At 48.3% G+C, this 27095-nt stretch overlaps 1 protein-coding gene across 10 annotated transcripts in view; it reads right to left on the bottom strand.

Moving 5' to 3' along the window:
- The window catches only part of TRIO (trio Rho guanine nucleotide exchange factor), a 371525-nt gene that overhangs the window by 74984 nt on the left and 269446 nt on the right, over nucleotides 1-27095 (bottom strand). For all 10 annotated transcript variants that reach the window (XM_030856581.2, XM_060295665.1, XM_030856580.2 and 7 more), the window contains 7 exons: nucleotides 26282-26374; nucleotides 24110-24221; nucleotides 22594-22784; nucleotides 20570-20671; nucleotides 15895-16037; nucleotides 15178-15277; nucleotides 3186-3429 (listed from right to left, as the gene is read on the bottom strand). In XM_030856581.2, coding sequence (XP_030712441.2) covers nucleotides 3186-3429; nucleotides 15178-15277; nucleotides 15895-16037; nucleotides 20570-20671; nucleotides 22594-22784; nucleotides 24110-24221; nucleotides 26282-26374 — 985 coding nt within the window. The remainder of the gene's footprint in view (nucleotides 1-3185; nucleotides 3430-15177; nucleotides 15278-15894; nucleotides 16038-20569; nucleotides 20672-22593; nucleotides 22785-24109; nucleotides 24222-26281; nucleotides 26375-27095) is intronic.

The raw sequence follows: 27095 nt of genomic DNA, 5'->3' as shown, positions 1-27095 counted from the left end.
GATTAGCGAATGTGCTTGTTCCTCCACCTGGAAGGTCAGAGCAGCAAGAATCAGACATTTAAGGAACCAGATCAACAGCGAGTGACCAGGGACGAGACATCACGACACACACACCCCCCGCCCCGCCGGCGCTCCGGAGCTCTGCAGCGTGTGAAAGGCCAGATGGCCCGCGCGCGCGACCCTGCGAAGGAGGCCTGGGGGGCGCGGGGTGCCCAGTTCTCTAGAGGAGGGGCCGCACTGGACCCCTCCCTGCAGTGGCCCTGCGGCCCAGCCCGGCTCTCAGACGGAAAGGACTCCGAATGAGCCGCCGCGCCAGCAGAGGCCGGTTGAGCAGCAGCCCCGCCGGCCCAGCGCGCGGTGGTACGTGAACAGCCCGCGGTCCTCTGCACACGAGAGCCAGGAGGGGAGCTGTGGCGCCGAGCAGATGCCCTGGGGACCTCCTGCTCCCCAGGGGGGCGGCGGCCTCTTTCCCGCAGTCCCTGGGGCTCGTTCTGGACCCTCGCCCCTTGCTGCCCCAACTACCCGACGAAGACTCTTCTCCTAGACGGAGCCGCGGGTCACTGCCCGATCCCCTGGACTTGACCGTGCACAGGAGGCTCCGGCAGAGGCTTGTCCAAGAGCCCAAGGAGGATCCTCCCTCCCCCATCTGCCATCCAAGTCCCAACACTGCCAGGAACAGGCCACCTCAAGAGCTTCCCTGCACTACAGGAAAAACAAAAATTCGGAAAAGGAGGAAAACAGTGCCTAAGGCTCCGAGCCCCAATCTGTGAACTGACTGTTAGTTCACAACAGGTTCTACTCAGCGAAGAGACACCTTCTCAGTACGCAGAGGGTTCGTGAAGAGTGACGTCTCAGGTGCCGGAAAGTCACAGAACGTCAGAGAGAAGAGGCTGTGAATGGTAGTCAAGCCAGAAGACAAGCACAAACCCAACCTCTGTGGGAAGTTTTCAGGACAAAGGCAAGTGTGATAAACACACGGTTCTTTCTGCTGGGCTAGCCTGCAATGGCGGACACCAGGAAGTAGAGAACACACCACAGGAAAGGTACATGTGAAAAGAAATCTTTCAGAACAAACGTTATTTGTAGCTTAAGTGCACCGGGGCTCCTCTGCATATAATAGACGAACTTGAAAAAAACGTTGTACTTCCTTTTCAACTCAGACTCAAGGACTTAACTACATTATGCAACTCTGGGAACACCCAGGCGATGGGCCAACGGGTAGCCCAGCACCAGCCGCTATCTGAACTCAGAACTTGGTACCACAGCCGGGCAGGTCCAGGGCTGCTGGCACTCAGGGGCAGCTTCCCCGTAATTGCAAGCAGATGCCTCAGCTTCGGGGCAAAATTGGGAAATTCCCTGCCTTTCTCTTTGGATCCCTGGAGACACCACCGCCTAATTCTTCCAGCTGCTTACTGAGGTGATGATACAGTCACATTTAGGCCCCGAGGGATCCGGAACATGGTCGGGCCTGTAATTCCCCAGGGGGCGAGTCACTGGCTATTTCCTGTGCAGCTTCACTTAGCTCAGCGCCATGACTAACCCCTCAGCATCCAGAGGATGGTCTGCAGGACGCGTCAGGACGAATGTAAAGAGGGCACAGGGGCTTCCCTGGTGGCGCAGTGGTTGAGAGTCCGCCTGCCGATGCAGGGGACGCGGGTTCGTGCCCCGGTCCGGGAAGATCCCACATGCCGCGGAGCGGCTGGGGCCGTGAGCCATGGCCACTGAGCCGGCGCGTCCGGAGCCTGTGCTCCGCAACGGGAGAGGCCACAACAGTGAGAGGCCCGCGTACCGCAAAAAAAAAAAAAAAAAAAAAAAAGAGGGCACAGCTGACCAACGGAGGGAGCAACTGGAATGTTCCAAAATTAAAAGAACTGGAATATGCAGAGTATAATGGAGTTCTCTCAGGAAGGGTAAACCAACCGCTGACCCCCAGATCTGGAAGAATCGGCCATCTGCCAGCATGGCAGAAAAACGAAGACTGACCTAATGCGGTTTGAAGCGTATAAACTCTACCCATTCTGCATTTTTCTAGAAGCTATGTAGCTCAGTGTTTCTGAAAAGGTCTTAAAGGCTCAAGTTAGCTCCTCAGTAAGATGAGAGATTAAACCAGCACCGTCCAACAGACACAGTGCAAGCTGCGTATGTAATTTAAATTTTTCTAGTAGCCATCATTTAAGTGGTAAAGAGAAACAGGTGAAATTAATTTTAATCATACATTTTATTTAACCCACCCTATAAAGTATGTTATAGTACCAGTTTGCAATGACTATAAAATAATTACACATTCTTTTTTCATGGTAAGTCTTGCAATCCAGTGTGTATTTTGCACCTGCAGACCAGCTCGATTCAGACAGGTCCCGTTTCAAGCCACATCAGTCCAGCAGCAACCATGTTGGACATTCAGGATAAACAGACGCTCATACTCCCGCGGGGAGCTCGTTACTGACCCATCCAGACACACGTGGAAAAGCGGCCTTGCTACAGTTGCCTGCCTCTAAAGGAGTCCCCAGTGCCAAATGCCGTTTTGTTCAAATACCCTGTTATTTCAGTTGAAAAGCATTTTTTTCAAAAGCCACCTCTCTTGTCACAGCTGCAGACCCCTGACACTGAGCCCTGCCTGACTTGGCCAGCCTCCCCACCGGGGGGTCCAGCTGCGTTCCCTCTCCAGGCAGGGAACCTGGGGAGTCTGGGATGCCCCAAGACACTTTATCAAGCTATAAAGACAAACTCTCAGAACCTGCATGCTTGACTGTCTAGCACTGAACACTAACAAAATAAAGAATCCACAATGTGAAAACCTGATTAGGAAGATGCTGAGTCTGGTCCCACCTCCCCTACCTGTTTCCAACACCACCTGGAGGAGAACAGCGTCTTCTCTGTCTCCTCCATTTATGGATGGCACTGGCCCCCAACAACAGCCCCCTTGTCCTTCGCTAACCGGCTATCTTATTACACGGCCTTGGGAAATGAGGCGATGCTTCATTATTTCTGAGTGACAGGTGAAATCCTTACTCCATCTCAGCTCCAGATGGATTAAGAAGGCCCGGAGACACAGGGATAACGGACTGGGGCACGAGTGACCAAGAGGGATCGTACCTATTATGAGGCTGCAGGGAGCAGGGACAGAAGCACCGGTGTCATTTCCAGTAGGACCGTCATTGCCATCCACGCCCGCGAACTCCTACCTTTGTGGTTGAAGATGCCCTCCATTTCCATGCTACTTCTGGAGTGGGCGATGCACAGGGAGCCGCAGGGGACCAGGCCTTCCACCGCGGGGGACCGGTCGGTGGTCCGCACCAGACACCAGTCAGGCTTGTCGTGGGGCCGCTCCAAGACTTCCACGGTCTGGCCACGGCGGATGGTCAGCTCGGTGCTGTTACAGGCCGTGAAGTCGTGGATCACCACCGTCAGCTCACAGCCGCCGGACAGCTGGGGAGGGAGGGGACAGGTCAGCGAGCCCAAGCCACCGGCCCTCAGCGGGCGAGGCTGGCGCCTGGGCCGGGAGCTCGGCTCCCATTCCACAGCTGGGTCAGAGCACCGGGCACCAGCCGAACGAGGGCTCTCCCGTTTCCCTGTCCCTTAATTTACGTCCCTTTCGAAACACTCGAACATTTACTTTTTCACATTCTAATGTATAATAATGATTTTCTGTGTGTTACACTGTCAGAATCTGACGGTTTTCCATGAGAGTGTCCAACTACTTTTGTGCCTGAGACATATGTCCCTTCTCAAAGAGTGCCACATACCGGTGACCCTTGAACAACGTCGGGGTTAGGGGCGCCGACCCCCCTGCACGGTCAAAAATCTGCGTCTAACTTTCGAATCCCTCCAAACATAACGACTGGTAGCCTACCGTTGACCAGAAGCCTTACCAATGACATGAACCGTTGACTAACACGTATTTTGTATGTCGTAAGTTTTATGCACTGTATTCTGACAATAAAGTATGCTAGAAAAAAATATTATTAAGGAAATCATGAGGAAGGGAAAATACATTTACAGCACATATATGTACTTATTGAAAAACAATGCACATATGAGTGGACCAGGGCACTGCACTCGTTTAAAGGTCAACTGCACTCATTTTTAAACTTAGGGCAAACTAGTAAGAACTCTGCTTGTAGGCCTTTGCGGGGATTGTTGCGAAATACGGTGATAAAGTTGGAGGTCGGTTCCGGCCTGGCGAGAGCGGTGCAGCCGGGGCAGTGCCTGTGCCCCCCGGATCGGGAGGAGAGCCGCAGAGCAGGGAGCGCAGCATCCGGAAGTACGGGCGGAGCACGCCCTTCTCTCTCCAAAACCCTTCGAGAGCCCTCGCCAGCCCCCAGGATACTCCCTAGCGCAAGCTTCCCTGCCCCACACTGCTGCCCCCCACCCCAGCTCCGCCCGGGCTCCCTCCCGGCCCCAGGCCTCAACACGTCCCTCCACATGCTGCGTGGACACCGGCTGACCCCTCACGTGCCACGTGGCTTTTGGCCTGAAGGGCCTTTCCCTCCTTCCCTCCTCTCAGCTCACTCCCATTTTCTGTCCGAACTCTTCTAAGTCTTGGGCCCTTTGAAGCACACCCAGGAACTCTGTAAAGAGCACCGACTCCATGATCTCTGCTTGGAAAACAGGTGCAGGGCCTTCTCACGACCGCTGCTGTGCATCTTCCCTTCGACCGAACGCTCCTTGGGGACAGTTCACAGGTATGCTCACTATCGCCCCCCTGTAGGAGGGGCGATAGTGAGCTCGTGACCAGCTCCCCGTCCTTGGCCCACCCCCTCTGGCCCTCCGATCTGGGCAGCCCCAGGCTCAGGCTGCACGCCGTAGCCTCCGTGCTGGGCACTTCCGAGCAGGCATCCGGGCCTGCTGCTTCCCCATCCCTTCAAAGCAGTGAGTCTGGGACGTGACTCATTACTCGCCCTCACATCTGTTTCTCTTCCAGCGTTGCCTTTTGGGTAACAGTATCACAGTCAACCGCACTCCTCTGCACCCCTGAAACACGGTCAGTCGGATTCTAGAACGTGTTTCTGACTTCTCCCTTCGTCAGCACGCCCACACCAATCACTTCATCTGGATTTCTGCACTGGTCCCCTGAGTGCCCTGCCCCATCCAGGCTTTCCTTCCAAACCACCTGCACACTGTTGCCACAGTTCCCTTCCTAAAATGCTCACACATGCCATCCTCCTGTTCAAGAACCTTAGGCACACATTCCCTAGTATAAGACGCCAACGTTCCCGTCACCGGGTCCTAGCCCGCCTCCCCGGGCAGGCTTCGTGCTTCTCCCGTGCTTCACAGCCCAGAGCGGCCACGTCCTCCTTCTGAGGTGGGTCCTGCATGCCCTGTGTCCGTGAGCCCTTCTGCTTGGAGCCCTCACCTCCCCAGCTGCTCTCGTCTCAGCCCCCGTCAAATCCCTCTGAGAAGCTGCTCCTGTGTCTACCGTCCTTAGCACTCTGTCCTTAAACAAATTACGTCTCAAGTCTGACACGAGCCAGGCTTTGGGTTGTGTGTGTGTGTGTGTGTGTGTGTGTGTGTGTGTCTGTCCTCCGCACCAGAAAGCAGGTTTGTGTCATTCTTCTGCGACCTTTCCATGCCCAGTGTGTGAGGCCCCAGGTGCCAAGGGCCGGCGCACAGCTTGTAAGAGGAAGCTAGCAGCAGGCTTTGTACCCAGCAAGTGGTCACACATTTGCTGAAGTGAAAAAGGTAAGATAGGTTTGCTGTAAAAATGAGCTGTCTGAAAACCAAAACAAAACATGGGCTCTTCCTCTGTGACTTCGGGAGTGAACTCTGCCTGTGTGTTTCCTGTCCCCCCTTTGGGCATCAGCACAGAGACCACAGAAGAAGAGAAGACGGTCGCCGGGCTGAGCTGCGATGTGCAGGAGGAAGGGGCGGCCAGGCCTGCTGCCGGGAAACATCCTGTTCCAGAGAGGCCACCCAGCCCCACCCCCGGCAGAGAACTGACTCCTACCCGGGCTCGCGGCCCTGCAGCGTCCTCGGCTGCCTGCCGGCCCTCTGTCACGCTCCATGCTCTCCACTGCCCTCCTGTCTTTCCAGAGAAAGTTCAGATATTTAGAATAAGAAACACATGTCCACTTGACAACCACAGAAAGCAAAACAAAACAAAACTCTTCCAAAATAAAACAAATATCGACAAAAGGAATTGTCTCTGCTGGGCCATAAAGGACATTTTCCCCAAGTGACTAACCCCCTTCTAAATTTTACAAACTTCTCTTTGGAAAAACTCTGCTGAATCTCACACATTTTTCTGTGAACACTCGAAGATGCTAATGTTAAAAGGTCAACAGCAGAGGCCCAGCCCGGAGAAGAATTTTCCTCATAAAACCTCACGTTATGGAAGTGGTTAATCCCTGTAACGAAAAGGAGGAATGTTTCCCATCCCAGGGAAAATGTGACCCGTGAACAAGCCCCGTGGGGAGCCCGGCCTGCACTCCCTATGGAGCCTTCCCTCGGCCCGAGCCGCCCGTCTGCTGGGCCCGCTCGTGCACGTGGTCCCCGCGTGTCACCACCCCCGGCCCTGGGAAGCTCCATTTCAGACGTGTTCCCTCATCACCGGCCTGTGCTGGTCTCCTTCTCCCACTGTAGGAACTCTTCAGACTGCTCAAAGCCACGTGGTGTGTTCTGGGGGTGGGGGAAGGGTGGGAAGGGAGAACGCGGCTGCCAAGAGGAATGAAGCTAGACTTTCTTTCTGGCGCTGAGTCTCCAGCCCCTCACAGAGTAATCAGAACTATTGGAAACATCTGTGCACTTGACAGAGTCTGAGAAATGAAAATCAAGCCTGTTCTGACAAAGAATCGCATACTGAGTCAAAATTCTTTCTCAAAGCCTTTAGAGAGTTAGTAACAAAATCTAGTACCAGAAGAATGTCTTCAAACAGTGCTAGATTATCATTAAGAAAACCATATCTTCTTGGCTCTGCCCCTAAGAATAAACTGACTTTTCCCATAAGAATCTCCTGCACAAATCTATAAGGGGAGGATTAAATGGGCGTTTTCTAGTCCAGAGAGGAGACAACCCATGGATTTCTGCCTCATGTTCGCATTTGAATATTTTAAACTTATTCCAAAGCTTGTCTTTAAGACCAGGCTTGTTAATTAAAAAGACTTTTTTTTTGGTATAAAAGACTTAAAATAACTATTTTCGAGTATCAATGCAAGTCATTACAGCCTTTTATGTAGAACTGATCTCCTAACTAGAAAAAGGTTGGGTTATCCTTATTTATTGTCAGTGACATTTCTACCCCTAGTGACACAATTTCTTCACTATGTTGAAAGTGTTACCATTCCATTGATCTAGTTTAAAAATTCACTTTTCCTTTCCAACCACATTCTGTGAAAGTTTTCACATTATCTTTGTCACATCTCTGTATTTTATGGACTTGTATCACGGGCTCCTTACCACAAGCATTTGGTTGAGGATTGCAATTTATGAAAATCTCAATTTCCATGACTCACATTAACCCTTGTGACATTCTCATCAGAAGATATTCTTTTCCCAATCTTTCTGCTTTTCACCTTAAAAAAATTAAATGTGGTGACTAAAAAGCATGACAGTAAAATGGCCTTAACTGGAGCAAGGACCGTGGATACTATAATGAAATGCCTCCTCCAGGACCAGCCACGAAAGGGCTGCCGGGGGGAACTCCAGGGATGCTGGTGCACGGACGATGCGCAGAACCAAACCAGGGCCCCCTTGCCTGAGTTCTCTCAATGACTGAAAATGAATAAGTTGCTGTGTTTCACCCAAAAGAATGAAATACTCACCTGGTCGCGGGCACGTGAACCTTCAAACACCGTCACACAGGACTTTCCTTTTTACATTTTCTGGAGGAACCACGGTATACTGTTTCGCTTTGCCTGAACCCAGTTAAAGACAGTAACTGAAGCGGAGCCGTGGCTGGGTGCTTCTCACCTATCGCTCGGGCCCTGGCGTTCCCCCCCCCCCGGAGCTCTGCAACGAGGCATGTCTACTTTACGAGAACATATAGCTCTCGAGAGACAACAGCGAACACCTGATGTGAATGACTGGCTCGCAGGTGACTTCTGGGGCGGGTTCCGCCAGAGGAACAGGGGCTCTTTACAACTGACACACGGATGGTGTAGTCCTCCCTGTGAATGCATCTGCTTCGAGAAGCTAAGATCAGTTGCGGGTGGGTGTCTGGCCAACTTTCTGAGAGCGCTTCAGAAGGAGAGGGGGAAGCGGTCTACTAAAAGCCACCTCCTCCTATGGAATAGAGTGTACCAACCCACAGTCACATCCTACAGCCCAGCACGGTGCAGGCACTAGAAGGGCCTTGCGGTTTTGTGTAGGCTTCACACAGCGCAGACCAAAGAGTGGCTCCTCGCTTAAAGGGGACTAGAAAGTACAGCTCCGTGAATTACCAGCTCCGTGGTTACAAGAGAAAGGCCACCACCGGCAGTCAGAACAATTCCCCAAGGAAACGCATTACCCCAGCTTCTCCCTGGGCAACTTCGCGGAGGCCGGAGGCTTGGGCTTCTCAGTGGCCGTCCTAACCACGGGACCATCAGGCCCCTTGCTTACCCCAAACTCAAGGCCAAGTTCACAGGAGAAGCCGTCACAAAATCTGCTGCTGGGTTTCCAAGAGGACCACTGTGAATCTCTCACAGATTGGGGTGCAAAAAGAAATCTGTCAGAACTGAAAAATGGTTAAGCTGGCAAAAATGTTGTTTCTTGCCACCCCTCCCCCAAGAAAAAGAAGAAAAGAACGAAACAAAAGGAAACAGAAAAAAAGAAAAGAAAAAGAAAGCCTGTGAGAAAAAACGTTTTCAAAAGCAGCAGCTTAACCTACCCAACATTTTTACCCAGAAAAGAAATACTGAGTATAACATTCAGGGAGGTTAATCCTTTACTCTTTGCTGATGTGATCACACGCTGGTTCTGACATGCAAATAACCCTTGGAAGCCTTCCTTGACTGGGACACACATGAGGTGCAGTGGAAAGTCAGATGTCAAGAAGCTAAATTTAAAAGATACATTTGAAAAGGCAAACCTTAAGTGTAAAAAGCCAAGCAGATCAGAGAGAAGACAGCTCCCAGGTACCAGGCCTCCAGGCTCAGCGGCAGCTGGCCTGGACCAATGCCACACTTGCCCTCACTCTGAACATTTTAGAACGAGAGGCGCCGAGGGCTGAGCCGCGGGGCATGAACGAAAAGCTTCGTTGGCTGAAAAGCAGAAACACGAATGGGGCTCGGGAAGCAGACAGCTGGACCCCACCTGTACTACTTTCAATCACAGGCCCTGGAAAGCAAGACCCCTCTCGGGAAAACTGAGCCCAAAGGAGCCTGTTTGCTGTGTTTCCTGGGTGAGCAGCACCTATCCAGAAAAGTTCATTTGAAAGGCCTCTTTTTTCCCCCCTGACAAGCGAAGGTATGACAGCCAGGTAACCAGCCGACTGGGTCCCTCACCCAGAGGAAGAACAACCAGGATAAACCACCAGCCTCGAGTCTGAATCAAAGCTGGGCCGCCATTGTCAGCAGTGACTTTGACCAGTACTGTAAAATCTACATTGAAAAGCACTTCCCGATGCACCACTATTTTTAGAAGCACTTTTGTTAACAGTTATACCTGAAGTTGTAGTTTTGAAAACTCTGCCTTTTCTTAGAACTGAGGCTCTCTGCTCCAGCATGGGGAAAATTTTGTTTTTCTGATTGAGTAAAGTTAGCAAAGGCTGCATTCGTTCTGTGGCTTTATGAGAGCACTTCAGAAACTTGTTAAAAATTACAAAAAGCCACAGTCACTTAGAAAGATAGAGGGAACCAATGCCAGGGGCCACCCTCGCCAGGATGCCAGCGGGGAGGGCTTTCTCTGCTTGTTCCTGTGGAACGGCACCTGTCCTGGGCTGCACAGGGCTCGATGCCCTTGCACGTGGGAAGGCACGAACCAACCTCGTGAAGAGCACGGACTCATCCTACGGCTGATGCGGTAGGATTACAGGGGAGCGGCTGGGAAAACGTTTCAAGCAAGAGTCTCCCGCTTCTTCAGAGGCTGCCCGTTCAACACGTGATCAGTATTCAGCTGCTGAGCCACCAAGACATGCAAGTTCAGGAACTGAGTCTGAGCAACTTACCCTTAGCACAGCTTCTAGCTCCTAAGGAACACAATTAGCTTCTAAATGCACTGCAGGCAGGAGTGCTCACTAAGAGGCCGATGTGCAGCGGGTCTGCAACAGCCAGTAACGAGGGAGAAGGAGGCAATTTTTGAAACGAAGACACAGTGACCGTCGACATCTAGGCAGTGCTCAGGGCGTGTAAGGCACTGTTCCAAACGCACGTTTTTAATGCTCACAGCCCTAGAGGGGGGAGTCGTACTGTCCCCTGTTACAGATGAGGAAACTGAGGCACAGAGAGGCTGCTGAGAAGCAGAGCTCAGAGGCCTGGCTGGGGAGCACCTGCTTGTTCTTAACCATTTGCTGTTGGACGCTAAATACTTTGCCTACTCGACTCCGTTACCCTCTGGGCGGAGTCGGGACCCTTAACTGACATCCCGGGATTAAAACTATGTGCTGTGCCCAGAAAGGCTTCTGAACGAAGCGACTCAACTTCATGCCCACGCGGGCAAACCTACACGAGGCTCTGGGACACCGCGGCAAGGGCAGCAGGCTGGGCAGCGCCTCGAGCCAAGGCTCCCTCCTGATTCTGGCAACTGCAGGCAGCGGGGAGAGCGTGAGCTTAGGCGGGCGGCACACAGTGCCAGGTACGTGAGGGACGGGGCTGAGTGCAAGCACGAGGCACTTCCTAAGCAGGCTGAATGCAGGCTTCCTTCCTCCAAAACTTGAAGCCAGCCTCATCTTAAAACGTACTGGCATTAATGACTTTATACACTGCCTCAGCGCTGCAATTTATGCAAATCCATCCAAGTTCCTATGGTGCAGACTGTCACTTCACAGAGGTTTACTGACTTTTTAAACTACATAAATTTCATATCCCCAACACAGTGCTATATATACTTCATGAAAAGTAACTGAAACCATTTATTTTTTTAAAATGTGTGAGTTCATATACTCACATCACAAGCTTAGGGGCAAAATTCGTGCCAAGTATCAAGTCTCAACTGAATTTCTCGTTCATTACAAATAGCACAGCTCGGCTTCAGACCTAGAGAAGGCTCACACCTGGCCCCCTGCTGCCTCGGGCCGCTTTTCCACAGCCTGCCCTGTCTGGCCTTGGTTATTTTTTTCATCCTGACCTCAAGATGGGTTGTTCTATAGTAGTAGCCTATATCTGATTTGCATATTTTCTATTTTCCTTATAATATAAATTTTTGTTATATGAAGCAAACCACGGACTAATAATGCACACAGAAGGAAAAAATACTAAAAATGCTTCTTTAATACGCCGAAATATTTAGCTCCTCCTCAGCTCTAGTGTGAAGTAACAGGGTCTAGACCCCGCCAGGTAATTAGATCCACATTCCGTTTCTGGCTTCCGCTCTCTATGCCGGGTGGCCCTGCGAGGGTCACCTGGCCTCCCTCGTCCCCGCAGTGACCTGGAGGCGTCCCCTCCCAACATCAGGGAGACAAGCTCAGGACAAATGAGATAAGAATCTGGCAAGCATCTGATTTCTTTGGAACCCACATTATATTTTCATGAGATCGCTTTATCAGTGCAAGCACCATTAATAAGGGCAAGAATCAGTGCTACACTGACATCTGGAACAAAGAGATGGCAGCTTTTAAAACCGACGTTTGCAAAGAAGGAAAGGTGCTCGGGGGCCCTGTGGTCTGTATCTGCTAACAGTGTCCCTGGAGAGAGGGTGTCTCCAGGCCCCTCCTTACCTGACTCTTCTAAAACCCTGTGCCTCATCTGAGAGTTACTACAGCACTGGGCAGACAACTTCTCCCCAAGAGTTCTCCAAGAGGCCAAGCCGAAAACATCCCCCCACCCGGTTTCTGAAATGGAACCAAACTCCATGATAACAACTAACTCATAACAGACATCATAAATTAAGTCAAACAGGCAGAATACGGTTAAGTAATTTCCCTTGCCAGATCTATCTGCCCATGTCATCAGAGGCTATTTAAACTTGAAATATGTAGGGTGGAAAGAACCTTGGGACATATGAAAAGTTACTGCCATCAGAGATAACAGGGCTTTCTGTTTAAGCCTAGTTCAGAGTAACAGTGCATTTTACAAACTGACTCCATAAAGGATGCAATTTCTTAAATGTATTCTCCTGAATCATCTACTGACCCTGAAATGTTCTACCAGAGAAGTACATAAAAGGAGAAAAACCTCCCCAAAGCAGAGAACAGACATGTGTGGTCGCAAACATGGGCCTTCTTTTGTATAAGGCCTCGTGGGTATGGCCCCTCCATATTAAGTGTCACACGCTGCTTATTTTCCTCCCAAACACAGAACACAAGAATGGAAGAAGACAACCCATTGCCATTCTACGGTCTTAGGAAGACATTTAATCCTTTTTGTGTACTTCCTATTAAGGACCTATGGACTCAATGAGGGGTATTAAATACATGCCACGTCCACTTAAGAAAGCAGTTTTGGCACGTCACTACGCGAGATGGTTAAGAGTCATGAGCACGTCAGGTAGGCTGAGAGCGGCTGAGTGAGGGGCTGCTATCACAGCTTCACCCGGGAGCACAGGCAAGGCGGCACCTGCAGAAGGGGCCCTGGCGGGATTTCTGAGCTACGGAATGAAGTTCGGTGCCTAAGGTATGAGATGAGGTGAACAGAAACTGGTGAGCTACCTTCACAGATAAAATATTTAAGAGGCAGTTCTTTAATAATTCTAATACCCCAGTAGATCCCCAGTGTAAAATGATTAATTTCCGCAAACCTATACTGTTGCTAGTGATGTATCCCTTCTCTCTCACTGGGTACCTAATGTGTTGTCTTTTTTTTTTTTTGCAGTATGCAGGCCTCTCCCGTTGCAGAGCACAGGCACGGGACACGCAGGCTCAGCGGCCATGGCTCACGGGCCCAGCCGCTCCGCGGCATGTGGGATCTTCCCGGACCGGGGCACGAACCGTGTCCCCTGAATCGGCAGGCGGACTCTCAACCACTGCGCCACCAGGGAAGCCCAATGTGTTGTCTTAAAAGCAACAGTTCCTAGGATAATGCCTTATTTTTCTACAGGAGTTGTACAGACTCAAATCCAAGTTCACATAAGCCTGTTCTGCTATAATAGATTCGAAGTAGAACGAGTTGCCTCTTCCTAACTCCAGGGCAGAGCCTCATCTTTGGGGCAAACCCCCTGTGAATCCCAGTCGGCGCCCCGCAGCTACCAGCCCCCAGTGTCGGGGGACAGGGAGCCCGGGGGCACTAGAACACGGTTCTCTGTGGGCCAGAGGCACAACCTGGTACCAGGCAGCTCCATCTCAGAGCCGGGGGCTGGAGAGCCAGGAGCCCCTTCCCAGATGCAGGGGGCGTTTCCAGACTCCCCCCACCACCCATTTATACATAAACCACCCAAGACGCAAAGCTACCCTTTCTTCTTGGGCCAAACACCAGAAAAATCTTAACACCCCTTCCAAAGGACAGAACTTTTTACATTTATTTTTCTCTGGCAATTTCACTCAAATAAACTGTTTTTTAAATAAACTTTTAAACTCAGGTAAACCCAGACCAGATCCATGAGAGGACATCTGGTAAGACTGTGAGTTTGGGGGCTTGGTGGACCTCCAGCTGGGGCGGCGATGCTCAGCCTTGGCGAGTCTGTGAATTGGTCCCCTCGGCAGGAGCCACGATTACTTTGGACCTTTCCTTCAGGTGGAAGTCTTGTGTAACTATTAAGATAACCCAGTCACCTCAATTACTACTTTTTTAAAAGAAAATAATTGGGATTACTCTAATGAAATGTTTCCAAGTTCAAACTTTATTTTCTTCACTGAATGACTATGGGGGGTGGGTGGGCCTCAGGGGAAGAGGCTATTAGGGACCAAATGACTGAACATGTCATTTACCTTATTCCTCATTATTACTACTGGAGAGAAATATTTTCTGAACGTAATACACTGAGCTCCGAACAAAATCAACCGAGACATTGTTTTTGTTCTCCAGTCCTGCTACTCTAAGCATTGTAAGTTCTAGGGCTGCTTATTTAGTGAAGTCAAAAAGGAGGTTGAGAAAGAGCGAATTACTCCTATTAGAAGGATTCTGAAAATGAAATCAATGTAGGAAACCAATCTTTTTAAACCTACTCACTTCTGTCCTGGAAACAACATTCAACACCATGAATTCTGTGAAAGCAAGTGAGAAAAGACCGAAGGCTGGGACTCAGACTTGCCCGCTGAAGCAAACCCCGACACTGGGCTCTCTGCTCTGACAGCGGCCGTCTCCAAATGACGGAGGTCAGGACAGCGAGTGGGCTGTGGAGACATCGTGCAAAGGCAGACTCCTCCAGCCCCCTCGGGACGAAGGTCTCTCGTGGGAAAGTCCAGCCCGTGTCAGGCACTGAGAAACCCAGGAATTCTGAACCAACGGCAAGTTCAATGAAATCCCTACTTGCTGTCAAAACCTTGTTTTAAGAACTTGGTCTTAAGCCTTCTAGAAAAAGAACAGAATAGGTGCTTATCTCAGTAGGAACTGAGGACTCTGTGGACATCAATGCCTCCACTGGCTTTTACAGGGGACTCCGGTCACCTGTGCATCACGTAAGCCCAGGGTTCCAACTTCTCCCATCAGTTTATTTTGTAGGTTAGTTGATTCTATCAAGACAGAATCACAGGACACTCTAGGCCACTGCTGTAGAAGGTAAACCTACAGACTTCTTTGCTGCAAATCAGATCCTCCTTCCTGGTGGGTAGTTCACGGACGCCTCAGGGCCCACCGGCAGATGCCGCTGCCCCTGCTTCAATCAGAGCGCCCCGCTTTCACACACCACGGCTCTGTGTAAGATTTAATTTAAAATAATAGGGTCCTCTGCTTAATATAAAATAAAATAGCTTAAACACACTGCCTTAGAACACTCGGATAGAAAACCATGTAACGGCACTGGGAAGGGCGAGTGGTTTTTTCCTGAATCTTCAGGGTTCAAGTCTGCTAGCCCTGACACTGCAAATCTTTGCTCCTGGTACAATGTCCAGGCACCTCTTTTAACCCATGGCAGCTGTTTGAAATGCTGATGACAAAATGTCATTTATCGACCGACCAGAGACTGGCCACATGCACCTCCCCAAAGAAAGGGGGGCTAGTTCTGGCTCACCTTATCACTGTCCAGCGTGTTCTGAGACGTCCGGGATGCGATTGAAATCGTATCAGGCTGGCTGCTGCCATCTCCTTGGCTATCCAGATCCTCTCCATCCCTGGAGACACAGAGAAATTCCTGACATTGCTGGATTTGCTTTTCAAGAATGGTAAAGATGGGCTATCAGCCATGGGAGGAAGAACAGATTTGTTTAAAGAGGTGCAAATCAGTCTCTGATTACGGCTGCCACCACGGTATTAATGACGATAGATGACTGACTTCACTGAGAACAGGTTTTTTGCTGGGCCCTGGGCTGAGAGTCTAACATCTACCACTGCACTTAGTTCTCACAGTAATAAAAATCCAGTTGATAGGGTCACTGCCATTTTAGAAATGAGAAGCAAAAACGTCTAGTTGCTACATGACTTGTCCAAGGTCACATGCACGACTTACAAAGGAGCACAGATTAATAACACTTGGGGTGGAAAAGGAAAAGAATTAGGGATTTGCATATAGACTTTCATTTACTTTAAGCTGAAGGAGGTTGTTGTCTTGACAAAGGAATTTCATTACTAAGAATGATGTTATATATAAATTGTATTCTTTAAAAAATTACTCCTCAATACTTCTCAAAAATATTTGAGAAAAATGATTTTTGAAAAATAGTATGTTAACATTGCCTTGTTCCTTTCCTTCAATAAAAGCAAACTTACAAAAAAATCCCTAGGCACTGACCTCCTTCCCTTCTGTCTCGTTGCTGGAGCTGTTTTGGGGATGTGAATGGGCTCCTTCAGGGCGCCTTTCAGGTGAATGGTCCTTTCCTGGATCACTTCCCGGATATGCTTGATCCAGTCCTGCTTGTTTTCTATACTGGAGGCCTTGACAAAGTGTTAGAATCAATCAGGATACAGAAGGGGCCTTTTCCAGAACCTGCACTAACCACACTCAGGTCCCTGCATTCCTGGAATTGCCCATTTAAAAAATAACTTTTCAGCAGAAAAGCAACCATCTCCTGTGTTTAATTTCCCACCAAATAAATGACCCTAATTTTGAAGGTTCTGTCATCAAGACCGTTTTTATTCTATAGCGTTCGTGTTATTCCAGATCTCTGAATATTCTAGTAATCAATCATTCTCCAGCCCTAAGACCTGTTAAGCAGCCCTGGGTAAATATGAAAACACAACCACCCCCAAACCCAAGTGTCTTGAGGCCCTTTAGGCAGACAAGTGGCCAGTGCCCCAGAGCTTGCCACCTCGCCCCCTTGGACTCATGATCAACTGGTGCAGCTGCACCGTTTCCCCAGCTGCGTCCGCTCCCCACATCCCCACTTGCACTCTATGGAGTTGGGGCCTCCTTAATCCTCCTGTTATAAATGAGGACCTGCAGTGTGGACACACTGGAAATGTGCCTAAGGCCACACTGCCAGCAGGTGAAGAAGCCGGGATTCCCGGGGGGTGGACACCCCAGCCCATCCCCCCAATCTCTGCCTGTATCCACCTCTGGTTAGACCACTGGGATAAACCAGGGTAGCCTACTGCCAGTTACATATGGTGGATTTCCCTCAACTCCACTGCAACACTGGAGAAAGGTTCTCTGGAAATGACACATCGTAGATACTCAACAAGCATCGGTGGAATGAACACATATGGCATCACTTTTTCTAGATTTTTTTCTTTCACTGTGCCTCAAAGGAGGTAGTTTTTTTTTTTTTCCTTTTTACATGTTCTGGGCCTCAGTAACAGCTTTTAATTTCCTTATGGAAAACATCAACCTCCTATGATATAAGCATAATTCCCTGTGAATGATTAAAACAATCGTCAGTGGGATTATGGATGAGATCACGCAGGGAGGCGAACCCAGCATTTTCTCGTGGTGGACGTTGTTTTTGAAAATACAAGGTCAAAGCCCATGCTGGGGAAGGAAATTAAAATTGAGAACTCTCTTTCTAAATAAAATGTTTTCACTGGAGGGTGTGTCTTCAAAGTTAATGAGAGGCAGTAACAGAGAAGTAAGTGAAGGAGAAAAGGAGCCTCCTGTCCCTCTCCCCAGATCTGATGCCAGGAGAGCAGTTAAACCGATTTCTCCTGGGGCAGGAGGCAGTGTGACTAGGGAACAGGGGAATCTGTGCATAAAATCAGCATCTCAGGATGGACAACTGTGAACAACACAGAACTACTGGCATTTAAATGCCTGAGACAAATATTTGGGACATTAAACAAAGTGAAGTATCTGAGAAAGGCCATTTGGCAAAGTTTGGAGATCTGTATGTACCATGTTCAGAAATAAAGAAAATTCTCATAATTTAAGTAGAGCAAACTGACCATTACCTTTACGGAGAGCAATTCTCCTAACCTTAAAGAAATTAAACAAGGAAAAAGGCACCAATTTTTCAGAGACAGTAAAAGAAAGGTAACCCAGCTAGAGTACTAAGCAAAGGCCCCACTTGGCTAAGAGAAGGGAATAATTTGTTTCATACTCTCAGTAGTCTCAATCTGTTCAAGAAAGGATTTAGAAATAAAATTCTCCTTTCCAGACTGTAAAAGTAAAAACAGGTCACAATTTTGTTCTACAAGTACTAGGCCATCACCACCGCCGTCATTACCACCGTTACTGTCACCACTGCCACCACCACCACTGTCTACACCATCTACACCACTGCCATCTCTACCACTGTCCATACCCTCACCACCACCTATACCATAACCACCATCGCCACTGCTAAAATATCCACCAACTCCACCTCCACCTCCACCCTCACCATCTCTACCACCATCGACACCCTCACCATCTCTACCACCATCGACACCCTCACCACCACCTATACCATAACCACCATCATCACTGCTAAAATATCCACCAACTCCACCTCCACCTCCACCCTCACCATCTCTACCACCATCTACACCCTCACCATCTCTACCACCATCGACACCCTCACCATCTCTACCACCATCTACACCCTCACCATCTCTACCACCATCGACACCCTCACCATCTCTACCACCATCGACACCCTCACCACCACCTATACCATAACCACCATCACCACTGCTAAAATATCCAACTCCACCTCCACCTCCATCCTCACCATCTCTACCACCATCGACACCCTCACCATCTATCTCTACCACCATCGACACCCTCACCATCTCTACCACCGACACCCTCACCATCTCTACCACCGACACCCTCACCACCACCTATACCATAACCACCATCACCACTGCTAAAATATCCACCACCTCCACCTCCACCTCCACCCTCACCATCTCTACCACCATCTACACCCTCACCATCTCTACCACCATCGACACCCTCACCATCTCTACCACCATCGACACCCTCACCATCTCTACCACCATCGACACCCTCACCATCTCTACCACCATCGACACCCTCACCACCACCTATACCATAACCACCATCACCACTGCTAAAATATCCACCAACTCCACCTCCACCTCCACCCTCACCATCTCTACCACCATCGACACCCTCACCATCTCTACCGCCATCGACACCCTCACCACCACCTATACCATAACCACCATCACCACTGCTAAAATATCCACCAACTCCACCTCCACCTCCACCCTCACCATCTCTACCACCATCGACACCCTCACCATCTCTACCACCATCGACACCCTCACCATCTCTACCACCATCGACACCCTCACCATCTCTACCGCCATCGACACCCTCACCACCACCTATACCATAACCACCATCACCACTGCTAAAATATCCAACTCCACCTCCACCTCCATCCTCACCATCTCTACCACCATCGACACCCTCACCATCTATCTCTACCACCATCGACACCCTCACCATCTCTACCACCGACACCCTCACCATCTCTACCACCGACACCCTCACCACCACCTATACCATAACCACCATCACCACTGCTAAAATATCCACCACCTCCACCTCCACCACCATCTACGCCATCAACACCACCACCACCACCACTAAGCAGTCTCTGAAATTAATAAGGACAGCATTTCCTTTAGCCTCTCATTAGAAGTCAGAAAAATATTACCCTCAATTCCCTAGAAAACTTTCATTTGGTAAAGCCTGCAAGGAAATCTGATTCTTCAATTGCATCATGAGTATTTTATTATGTCCTAAATGAAAGTAGTCCATATCTGGCTAGAATATCTGGCACTATTTCTCAGATGTACCCTTTGGCATGTGTCACTGCAGCTAATCTGGATAAACACTCATAAGTTGGAAGTTTTAAGGTCTTGAGTATACTTTAAAACTTTATCCCTTAGAAAAGTTCAGCTATCTAATATCGAGCTATCAGTGCAATTTATATTTTATAGGGCTTTACGCCAGTACTAACGAGAATACACTGGGTTGGTAGTCATATATTCATTGCAAAACAATCCATCATTTCCATGTGAATAAAGACCTTAGGAACACAATGGCTTCCACAGCCAGCGGTCACTAAAGTACAGGCTCTACAAGAGCGCTGTACTGTTAAATAACTCACAGTTGCTGGAAATACCGTAGAGAGATTCAAAAAGAATGTAAGGGACAAAATTGCTGACATGCAAGTCCACACACCAGAGGCCCATTAAGCCTTTGGCTCGTCTCCCAATATTCTACAAATCTTCAGCTCCATCTGAAGTCGCTTATGGTCTTTCCAGATAGCTCAGAAAGACAGTTCCATCTGCATTTTCTCAAACACAGGAGGAGGGAAAAGTCCACAAGACACCCTTAGAGCCCTCCAACTTTCCTAGGAGAGGTTAGTGTACTCAAAACAGCGTTCAAATTAAATATTCAAAGATATATTCCTCCCTCAAAGACTACACACTCCAAAGCACCCTTAGTGTTTTTGAACACTTTAAATGATAACATTACCAAACCCTATACCTGATCATGACCCGCCCCCACCACCCGCCACTTTTTTTCTCTGCCTCCAAACTGAAAGCCAAAGACTCTTAGGACCCCATGAAGACTCCTGGCACGTTCAGCCCTGAAACTGTCAAAGGCCCTCACAGATTCATCAGGTGCCTATTCTCCTCTGGAAACCAGAGGTCAAGTGCACAATGGGAGCTACTGGTCCATATCTCCCTCCTCCTGTACCTCAACTTCTTGCATCTCTTATGGAATCACCCAATTCTCTGCAAGACTGGAAGAATGGAGAAGTTTAGAAAGACCTTTCTCCAAGTGACCTTTTGTAGGCAAGCAAAAATTTAGCTTGAGTAATTTCACCACTAGAATACCAAACTGAATTTATTCTACTGTTCTTTTTGTGGTAATCCCCAATCTCTACAGAACACAAAGGGAACGATAAAAGGACATGAAAACCAATATGGCTCAACAACAGGAAAAAGCACTCACAGACATGGTCATCTTGTCACAAAGCACATTCCCAAGCCTCGGATGGACCTACCTTAAGGACAATTTTATTATCTGAAGTTGGCGTCCTCCCCACCCACAGTGCAAATTTGCAAGGATCTCCTTCAACGTGTTCTGTGACACCCAACTCTGAGGTCTGGATAAAAAGACAATTACATAATTAGGCAACAGTAAAATTCTGGCAGGATATAGAACAGAGACAAAGGAAACCGTTTTTGGTGACTCGTGCTCATGCTAGGTTGTAATGACACGGTTTTGTTTACACTGATACATACTCCTTAGACCTCACTTTAGTTAAAATGAGGAAATTTTGTTCTTAGGCTACACATGATTGGCTTCATCTCTTCCGCTTCCTCTGAGCACCTCCACTGGAAATCCTGAAGCAGGTCAACAAGCAAATCCAGAAGAAGAAAACAAAATATCTGGAAAGTTCTATTTCCTATTATCTGGAAAATCAAGAGCTGACTATTTTCAACCTCATAAACAATAAAATGAGTCTGTCCTAGTTGCAAAAGAGCTGCTACCATGCACCTTCATTAACGAACTAGCTTCACAGGAGAAGCTAAATGATATTTTAAAACGCAGTTCGTTTCCACTGTGTTTATCGATAGCATTAATGTTTACTATTTCGCCAATGATGTTAAGGGCTAAGAGACAAACTTTCTCTCTATAATACATGCATTTGCAGGAGATGCAGAACACGGAAGAGTGTAGATGAAGGTCAACGTCTTCATCCTCCCCCGCAATCGGGTTCACCCCAATGCATTCTCTCCTTTCCAGCAAAGGAAGTGATTCATAATTGTGGCCTCTGAGGGAACCTTAACTTTTAAAAGATAAATTAAGTGAAGATGTATCAGCTTCTAAAACAGACTGGCTTGGTCCCTAGGGACTGATTAAGGCCAGCTAGTGAAATTATTAGGCAGCAATGCTTCATGTTTTCTTTCCAGTTACAATATGATCTAAAATGATGTAAGGTGGGCTGTGATCCAAAAGACAATCTCAAACAGGAAACAAGCCAAAGAAAATGGTATGCCTATCGTTAGCCTGAACTTGCAAACTCCAGATTATTATTAAGATGATTTCTACACTTGGTAGTATTCTATTACTTCGGGAATTTGATTAATACGTGGATATCATAAAAACGTATAATGTATAAGTTGTCCAAAGTCCAAACATCTACCAATATTTATAAGTGATCTGCCATATCTTGTGAAGAAACCAAATTCTACCACATTTTCTATTCTCTGATTGTGAGTTCTTCCTCCCCCTGCCCAGCAATTTTGTGTTGAAAGGCCTCTGAGATATCGCCCACGCAGGGAAGGCGAGGATGACACCCGCCCGAGACTTTTTGGAGCGTCGACCTGTGGTTTATAGATACTTGTGTGGGGCTGCCACCCATGGAAAAGAGCACCAGGTGTGTTTCTCTTGCCCGGAAGTAGGCCGACAAGTTAAAGAAGAATTCAGATGCATCACTCTATCTACCAAGCGCTCAAGGGAGGCTGTCTCTAGGCAGGTGGGGCTGTGTATCTTTAAAACGATTTCTGCTTATAACATACATTTTCTCTAATAATGGTATTCTGCTGCTGTTTTTCATAAATGTATTTTTAATGAAAAAATCAAACTTCATCATTAAGAGCCCACAGTTAGCCACCCAGTAGGCTGCTTCAATAAATTCCAATGTCGGTGAATGAAATATTAATTACAATGAGATGAGAACTTACTTAATTATAGTCTAACATGATTGATTTATTTATAAAGCTAGTTAAGGCACACAGGAGATAAATAATTTAAGTCCACTTACGAAGTGTCTTCTTATGCTGCAGTTGGATTCTACGGAATTTAGAAAAAGCAAGTTTCCTAAGTCTAGGGACACTCAAACTCACAAGCGCCCTCCAGTGGACTCAAGGCTGTCAGAATTTCACTGAAGAAGCTGCTTCAGAGTCACACTTTAGGAGTTAGGAGGTTACACTGAAGGCCACAAACAGTCATTTTTCTCTGACCACAAGAAGCTGCAACTGTGTCACCTTTAAACTTACAATTCTGAAGGCCTATACTTACAAACAATTTGCTTTTATAAAGGTACTTGCTTCTGCCACTGGAATCTTTCACTTCTTTACTAAACACTAAGGACATTTCAAAAAGGAAGAGGTGCCGTTCTCGACCCTTTCGAATTAAGGTTTTGGGGTCCCACACTTGGAAGGATTCCTGCAGGATGAGTTCTCCCTGAGACTCAATGTTTTCATCAAACCCTAGAACACGAAAAAAAGGAGGCACGGTCAATTTGAAAGAAAATGAAAAATGATGCAGTAGTAGCATCATGGCTACTTAAACATTTGCAAAACGCCCATCCACTCAGTCTCTGATTAAAGTTTCCCATCTGGGCCTCTGGCTACCCTTCCCTGGGGGGTTTTCTCTCCTCTGGACACGAAGCTCTTCAAGCCAGTTGGTCGCGCTCTGGTCACTGGCTGCCGTTCACGGCGGCTGTCTCTTCCTGAAGTGGCCGACACCCGGGCAGGGGCTTCTAGTTACGTGCCAGCCTCCAGGGGCACCCTCCTCTACGAGCAGAAGCCCCTCTGTGGCCGCTCGAGCCAGCACTACCCTTCCCAGGCCCCCGTGCGGCCAGGAGCAGCCACAAGCACGCTCACCTACGCCTGGGCCACAACTTCTGGTTTCTGCCCTTCGAGCTGTCCCCTCCCCGCTCTTTCCCCACCTCCTGCTAGATGGAAGGCTAACGTGGCCTTGACACACCCTGCAGCTGGCCAACCAGCAAAACATCCAAGGAGTGGAGAGAGACCAGCTGGACAGAGCCTGAGTCCCCGGTGACGCCCTGAGGGCTGCCCACCAGCTCGGGATTCTACATCAGAGGGGGAAAAGGTGCTCTGGCTTGGCCTCTGAGGTGGGGGGGGGGGGGGTCTCTGTAACTAACAAACAGCAGCACCTCTGCCCTAACTGGGAAACTGTTCAATGGGACCAATGGTGACCACACAGGCTGGCCGAAGCGTTTGGGGCAGGATGACTTCTTAAAATAACTCTGTGGAACCTGATAATGAGAGTTGAGCTGAAACACAGAAACAGCTTTCTTAAACAGAAGCATTCACGGAAATTATACCGGCGATGACCATTTTTAGGCGTATTTGTCTGATTCTCTTTTCGCCACGTTCCACGCGCTGTTTGGCCGCACGGGCAGGGATGTGGAACCTGCTCGGTTCACGGCTCAGAGATGGGGAAGATTCGAGCGCTGTTAGGGATTTTACCATCTTGGGGGACGGATCTACCTATCCTTCCACCTGTCCTTCTAACACAGAGACCAGGTAGCTGAAGGCAAGTGACACAAGGCGCTCCCAGGGTTCAGAGTGTGGAGCGGCTGCTCTCCAGTGAGGGGACAAGGACAGGCTTGTGATGAGGTCGAAGCATGTCATGTACTCCTTAAGGGAAGCAACGAGACCAATTATTGCAAAAAGAAGGCACCTGCACCTGCACTGATGACTCCTAACTAAACACAGAGGCACAAGGACGCGGGGGGTGGGGTGGGGTGGGTGGACAGGTGGCGTCAGCAGGAGGCGGGAGGACGTACCTTCCAGCATGCTCAGGTGCATGGCGTCGTTGGCCCGTTTTGGCACACTGAGCATCACCTCCAGGCCGTCCTTAATCTCCCCCTTCCCCTCCTCGCAGCACGTGAGCAGCTCCTGTGGGAAACCGACACCGTGAACGAGCCCAGGAGAGCAAAATGCTCTGCTACGGAGGGCTTTGCAGAAATGAAAGAGTTTGTGAAAATCCACGACTGGCAAGATAAAAACAAACTGTGGTCAATTGGGCAGAGATTCGCATAGAGAGCGAATGATAAACCTGAACTGCTTCTTAATCCAATGGATGCAAGAGTGTGTCCTGCTCAAATCAGGACGTTTCTTCAGTTCAGAGGAAACCAGATGCAGTCAGAGATTAAAACAAAGTTAGTGTCCACGTCAACTACCGAGCCTCAAAAATGACAAATGAAATATTTAAGCAGTGTAGCAAAGCACAGTCAGCTAGTGGTTACATCCGAAGGTCAAGCCAGAGTCCAGTTAGTACTGCTCTGCTTGCACAGGATCCCAGCATGATTCTGAGCCCTCTGGTGCCATGAACACGACGTCCCCTCTGCCCTGGAGCTGCCCTGTCTCACAGCGGGAACAGCATCGCTGCACAGTTACCTACAGGGAAACGCTTCTTCTCTGTGCTGGGACATTCAGAAAGCTCTAATGATTGCAGCACGCCTCCCCGGGCATAAGATCTGCGTAGGGGAACGCCTGTCATTAGAGGAGTGACAGCAGGACAACAGATTCACATTCTGGTGGGCTCCAAGGTATATTTTCTCACCAGCGCATCTATGATTTTTATCAGGCAGTGACAGTAACAACAGCTTTCTGTGTCCTGGGGCTCAACGAGAGGGACGTGGCCCTGCAGTCATACCCTGGATGGTTTCGGGCAATGCAGCTGCCTGACAGGCCCCTCTTCTCATGGACAGATGGTGTGCACCTATTATTCTGAGCAGCTTGGCAAAAAGTGCTTTAAAACTGCAATGTGCTGAGACTAACATCACTGTCAGAAAACCCTCCTTGCTGGGGAGCTCAGCATAGCTCGTGACTGCTCTCTTGAAGAACCCCTGGGCAGAATAAAGTCAGGTTTATAAATTAAAGCAGAGGTTTAATAGTGAATGACTACATGTGAGGTCACCGAGGAAGAGATCTTTACTAGAACCACGTGCTAAAAACAAAACCCATCAATCCTGAGGACACTAAGAGGTAAGTTGCCTTTGCAGAATTAGAAAGCAAAGGGCAAACGTGAACATAAACAACTTAGCCTCCTGACGTTCATTTCATGTTCACAGCAACCACTTATTTCTGCCGTGGTGGTCATAAAATCACTTAATGGGGTTCTGATAGGGAAGTGCAGGAGAGCTCTTCCAATGTAAGAATGCCATAATGGTATCCCTTCACCAAAGAATGTAGCCACTTTTTACTGCTTCTAGATTTTTTTGTGTTCACAAAAAGGGTAAAAGTAAGGGTTTCAGGCATTCATAACTTCATCTTCTGTATTTCTTTTATATCTAGAAAAATTACATGATCATCTCCTATTGCTGTGTTAGGACCGAACTGGGGACTTAGTTGGGTTCATGCAATGTTCTTACTGGGATGAACGGATGTGGGTACGTTGTAATGTTTAATAACATTCACCAGCCAAGGAAACGGTGGGGTAAACAGCATGAGATAGAGTTTGTAAATTATTTTTCTTGTAGTCAAGAAAATGTGCGTCAGTTATATATAATGAATTCTGTAACAACTCTTATCACAAATTCTAAGTTTTCTTCACCATTCTATCGTCAGAACTAATCATTATTTGATTTTTACAAGTGTGATTTTAACTATAATCATTCATAACCAAGAAACAGCAGAGGTCAGTCTGATACAAGTCATACTGGGAACAATGGTACTAAATCGTCCAGGATTGACAATTTTTCCTTCCTTTCTCATTTTATGTCAAGGGCTAGGGTCAGTCAACAAAGTTCAGGTGCATAATCAAGGAATATACTATTCTTTACCAGATGCACTGACAAATCGGTCAGGGCAATATATCGCAATGAGTTATAAAATAACATTAATTTGCTAGGTGTTATTTCAAAAACTCAGGGTACTTTATATACATAAAACAATGTCAAAATGACAATGCACAGTGCATAAAATTTTTCAGGCTGAAGAGGCTTCATACATACTTTTAAAAGGAGCTGATACTTCGTTATTCGCTGAACAGGTTTAATAAGGTAGGAAGAGATGGAATTGGCTAATCCGTGCCGCTGTTGTATCTCCTGAATTAAGAAAAAGCATACACACACACACACCACTGTGTAAGTCAGATAACAGGAACTAAAAATTTACATTCATTTACTCCCACGATGAATACACACAAACCACTTTTTCTAAAGTAGAAATCACTACTGCTTCTTTTAATAAGCTCAACATAAAAATAACAAATCTCGGTCATCACTTTGAATATTAAAGACACAGTGTTTCCCCTGTATTACAGGCCTCCACGTGCAGAGGTCAAGCAGGGAAGCCAACCACTCCTGGTGCCGTCATCACTGCGCCTGCCCGGCAGTCAGACTCTCCCACTGCAGCTCCTGAAGCTTCGGCCACGTGCGCACCCTCGCCACAGACCACATCGCAACCCTCCCTACTGGAGGCTTCCTTCGCCCTCGCTATAAGGAAGTCCTCTCTCCTGCTTGCTCTCATTTTCACACCAACCTACTGTATTTGCAGTATCTTAGCTCTTGGCATCCTCCTTAGGGCATGGGTTTTTTTTTAATGACTTTTGATTCCAAACAGCACGTGTGCCATACGCTCAATAAGGCCTTCAATAATCCTAACTGCATAGAGCCACAGTGTTGGGCTCCACATGATGGCAAAGACCCAGGGTCGTGTGAAATATTGGAAAGAGAAGGCCTCACTGGGCTGGGAGCAGGGCTTCGTATTCACCCAGGCAGTGACGTGTGACTACTGGTCATGAGAATGGCAACTAAAATAGGGGCA

The sequence above is a fragment of the Globicephala melas genome, chromosome 3, assembly GCF_963455315.2.
Source record: "Globicephala melas chromosome 3, mGloMel1.2, whole genome shotgun sequence".
Taxonomy (NCBI): Eukaryota; Metazoa; Chordata; class Mammalia; order Artiodactyla; family Delphinidae; genus Globicephala; species Globicephala melas.
Note: the sequence above shows the minus strand (reverse complement) of the source record. Positions and strands in the feature narration are given on the sequence as shown.